This window comes from Capsicum annuum, chromosome 2, assembly GCF_002878395.1.
Source record: "Capsicum annuum cultivar UCD-10X-F1 chromosome 2, UCD10Xv1.1, whole genome shotgun sequence".
NCBI lineage: Eukaryota > Viridiplantae > Streptophyta > Magnoliopsida > Solanales > Solanaceae > Capsicum > Capsicum annuum.
Genome location: NC_061112.1, coordinates 128,627,734 through 128,630,839, shown reverse-complemented (window position 1 = coordinate 128,630,839; position 3,106 = coordinate 128,627,734). Strand labels below are relative to the sequence as shown.

Here is a 3,106-nt window from a genome sequence, read left to right as displayed (position 1 = left end):
GCATATTCCGTTTTTTCCATTTTAAATAGAAATTATTATCTGAGGATTAATTAAAAACATTTCAAATGTTTCAAAATAGGTTATAACTATAGAAGAATTTAACTTATAAGTATTTTATGCAATTTTAATTTATATAAAAAAAGGTAAAATTATAGAATCAATTCACACCATAAATAGTTTATTAAAAAAATTTAACCATTTGGGGAAATCACTGATCTAACTTTCTGTAAATATATTAGATTTTCAAGACAAAAAAAGAAAACCACGCTTAAGATGAAAAAATACTTCAATTATAATGGATATAGCTTAGTTTATTTTGGAACAAATTCACATAGGAAAACAAGAACATTGCTATGGGAAAAGAATAAATAAAGCAAAAATGATGAAGGAAATAAACAAAAAAAAAAAAAAAATGGCATGGCCAACTTAGTAAAATCATAACCATATTAAAGCAACAAAGTCTCCCTTTCTTCTATACCCAAATATACCCCAACCATCTCCCCCTAAACTACAAGGAAAGAGGAATTTCTCAAAAAATGAGAAAAAAAAAAAACTCAAATAAATTTTTTTTTATCATTGTTGGTTAATTCCTCATGTATGAGGACTCCAACATTGTAACCCCCACCCAAAACCTAATACACATTCTGAAAAATACATCAAGAAAAAATTGCAATGTGATGCATCTATATACATACAAAATAACATTAAAATTAAAACTAACTCACTGGAACTAGAATGAAAACATCTTCTTCTTCAACTCTGAATGTTGTACTCTTCATGATAAAAGAAAACTTGGTATTGTGATGGAATGAATAGGATCCGAGGTTCCTCTCAGCGCAAAATGAGAGAGAATTTCTTCAACCTTTTGACTGTAAAAATTAGTATGAAGGGCTGAAAATCATCTTGCAGCTGACATGATCACTCCGATCCAACTCCTTCCATCAATATGAAGTCAGCTGAATGTTTTCTTTTTGTCCTATATATAGTCTTGACATTTTAGTAGAAGGGAGATAAAGAAGTTGTATTGTTCGGATCCTTCAAAAATTCCGTTTGATATGTGTATCCGACACTAATACAACGATATTATTGGAGGATCCGAACAACATAGACGAAAAAGTACCTATCTAGCTAGGAAAAGACACATGTTAATAAAAATGAGAGGGAGATCAAGGGGGGGGGGGGGGGGGGGGAGGAAAAGCAAAGGACAAATTAAATGTACTTGTCCTAGATGAGAGAAGGGACTGAATTAGACCCCATATTAGAAGGATCAAGCCAAGCACCATTCCAAGAAAGTGAAGGATCAGATGAATTAATAATTTGTTCATGAATCTGATGATTTGAAAGATCCATTTTCTCAGCTTTCAACATTGTGATCCCATTTCCACCACCTTCATGAACATTACTGTTGTTGTTGTTGTTGTCCCCCCTTGACATTTGCAATTCCTCATAATTAGGAGCCAAGTTGTGAAAATTGTTACCATTAATATTGGACATGAACTTTTGTTGCTGAAGGCTTGAAGCTATAAGAGAAGCCATAGTTGAAGTTGATGTTGAAGATCCAAACATATTGGGGTAGGTTGAAAGAAGTGAAGTTGAAGAAGTAGTACAATTACTAGTCATGACAACATCTTGGATTTGCTTAATAGGATTGAACCCACCATGCCCATAATTATTATTCTCACCCATAATATTGACCCCCCCTACAGAAGAATTAGAAAACCCTAACCCCATACGACGATCCATTAATCCAGGGATACTGTCTGTCAGAGAATACACTTGTCCCTCACCGACTGTAGCATGACTCGAAACCCTAGAATTGAAAAGCCTTGCAAATGGAATGTTGAGATCAGACCTCTCACTAGTCAACCCATAAAATAAAGGATTGATAGAATTTGTAGAAGATATATCAATACTATTATGGGCTACATGGTGGCTAGGGTTTAAAGTAGAGATATTTGGAGTTGAAGTAGTAATTATATCATGAGCAGTACAAGAAGAAGAAGAAGAAGAATTAGTTGATGGTCTCTTAATCCTCTTGTTCTTCCTACAGCCACCTCCAACTGGTACATTCCTTAAGGTTCCTCCTCTAGTCCAATACCTTTTACATGCCTTGCAAAAGTGTCTTGGCTGAGACAAACTATAGTTGTTGTAGTAGCAAAACTTCGTATTAGACGAATCGCAACGAGGACATTTCAGATGTGGTGGTGGTGGTGGTTGTTGTGATGGATCTGGAATTGGCTTCTCCATATCTCTAGTATTACTACTACTGCTACCATTTGAGGCCATCATCAAGTTATTTTTCTCATCTATCTGAAGAAAGAAAAGAAAATATCGTATTAACAATCCAAAAAAATTCCAAACTAATCAAAGAAGAAGAGTAGATGAGTTGTTATTCTAGGGTAAAAATAATAACAAGACGAGTGTAGAGATATTCTCTTCCAAATGGTAGAAGACAAAGATGGGGTCATGCGGGGGTGAGGGGTAAGGGGGGGGGGGTTATTTAGTCAAATAATTGAGAAAGAGAAAGGAAAGCAACCTGTGGCCATATTTCATTAGTAGTGGAAGAAGGGATGAGTGCCATCTTCTTCTTCTCACACTCTCCTACTACCGTTTTTTTTCTTCTTTCACAAAAAGGAATCCTTTTGAAACAAAGAATAAGCAGACAAAGCTAGGCTAAGTGGCGACGTGAGTCTTCTTTCTTGACTGTTTCAGACAAATATATTTTGGGATAACATAAATATAAAGTACTCTACTAAATAAACAATGTTAAAGATTCATTCTTTTTTGCTAATTTCACGTGAAGGGTAAGGTCTAGAATAAACTTCTGTCGTCGATTACTTTAATATTCACTTGGTTCCAAGTTATGTGGCTTTATCCAGAGGTAAGCAAAAAAGAAAAACTTCTAAAATTTGGTCCCAAGAAAGACAATTATTTATTATCTATAAATTATCTCATAAATTTATCTTTGATGACAATAGTTTTATGTGTTCTTAAATATGTAAATTATCATTATATTTTTACATATTTTTGTAATACGTAATATTTTAAAATACCTAAATATTCCATATTGAAATTCATAAAAAATCTTTAAAAATATCTCTCAAAA

The 3,106-nt window shown here is 33.5% G+C and overlaps 1 protein-coding gene across 1 annotated transcript; it reads right to left on the bottom strand.

Annotated features, from left to right (window-relative positions):
- Positions 1–402: 402 nt before the first annotated feature.
- LOC107859363 (dof zinc finger protein DOF1.4) lies at positions 403–2,729 on the bottom strand. Its single transcript, XM_016704348.2, has 2 exons — positions 2,537–2,729; positions 403–2,310 (listed from the first exon to the last, which is right to left on the bottom strand). The coding sequence occupies exons 1-2, from the start codon at positions 2,579–2,581 to the stop codon at positions 1,225–1,227; spliced, it is 1,131 nt and encodes a 376-aa protein (XP_016559834.1). The 5' UTR covers positions 2,582–2,729; the 3' UTR covers positions 403–1,224.
- Between the last annotated feature and the right edge of the window lie 377 nt (positions 2,730–3,106).

Excerpts from the sequence above, each read along its gene's own strand:
- LOC107859363 (XM_016704348.2), bottom strand. The coding sequence starts at position 2,581 with ATGGCACTCATCCCTTCTTCCACTACTAATGAAATATGGCCACAG. Across the intron at positions 2,311-2,536 it reads CTAATGAAATATGGCCACAG|ATAGATGAGAAAAATAACTT; the intron begins GTTGCTTTCCTT and ends TTCTTTCTTCAG.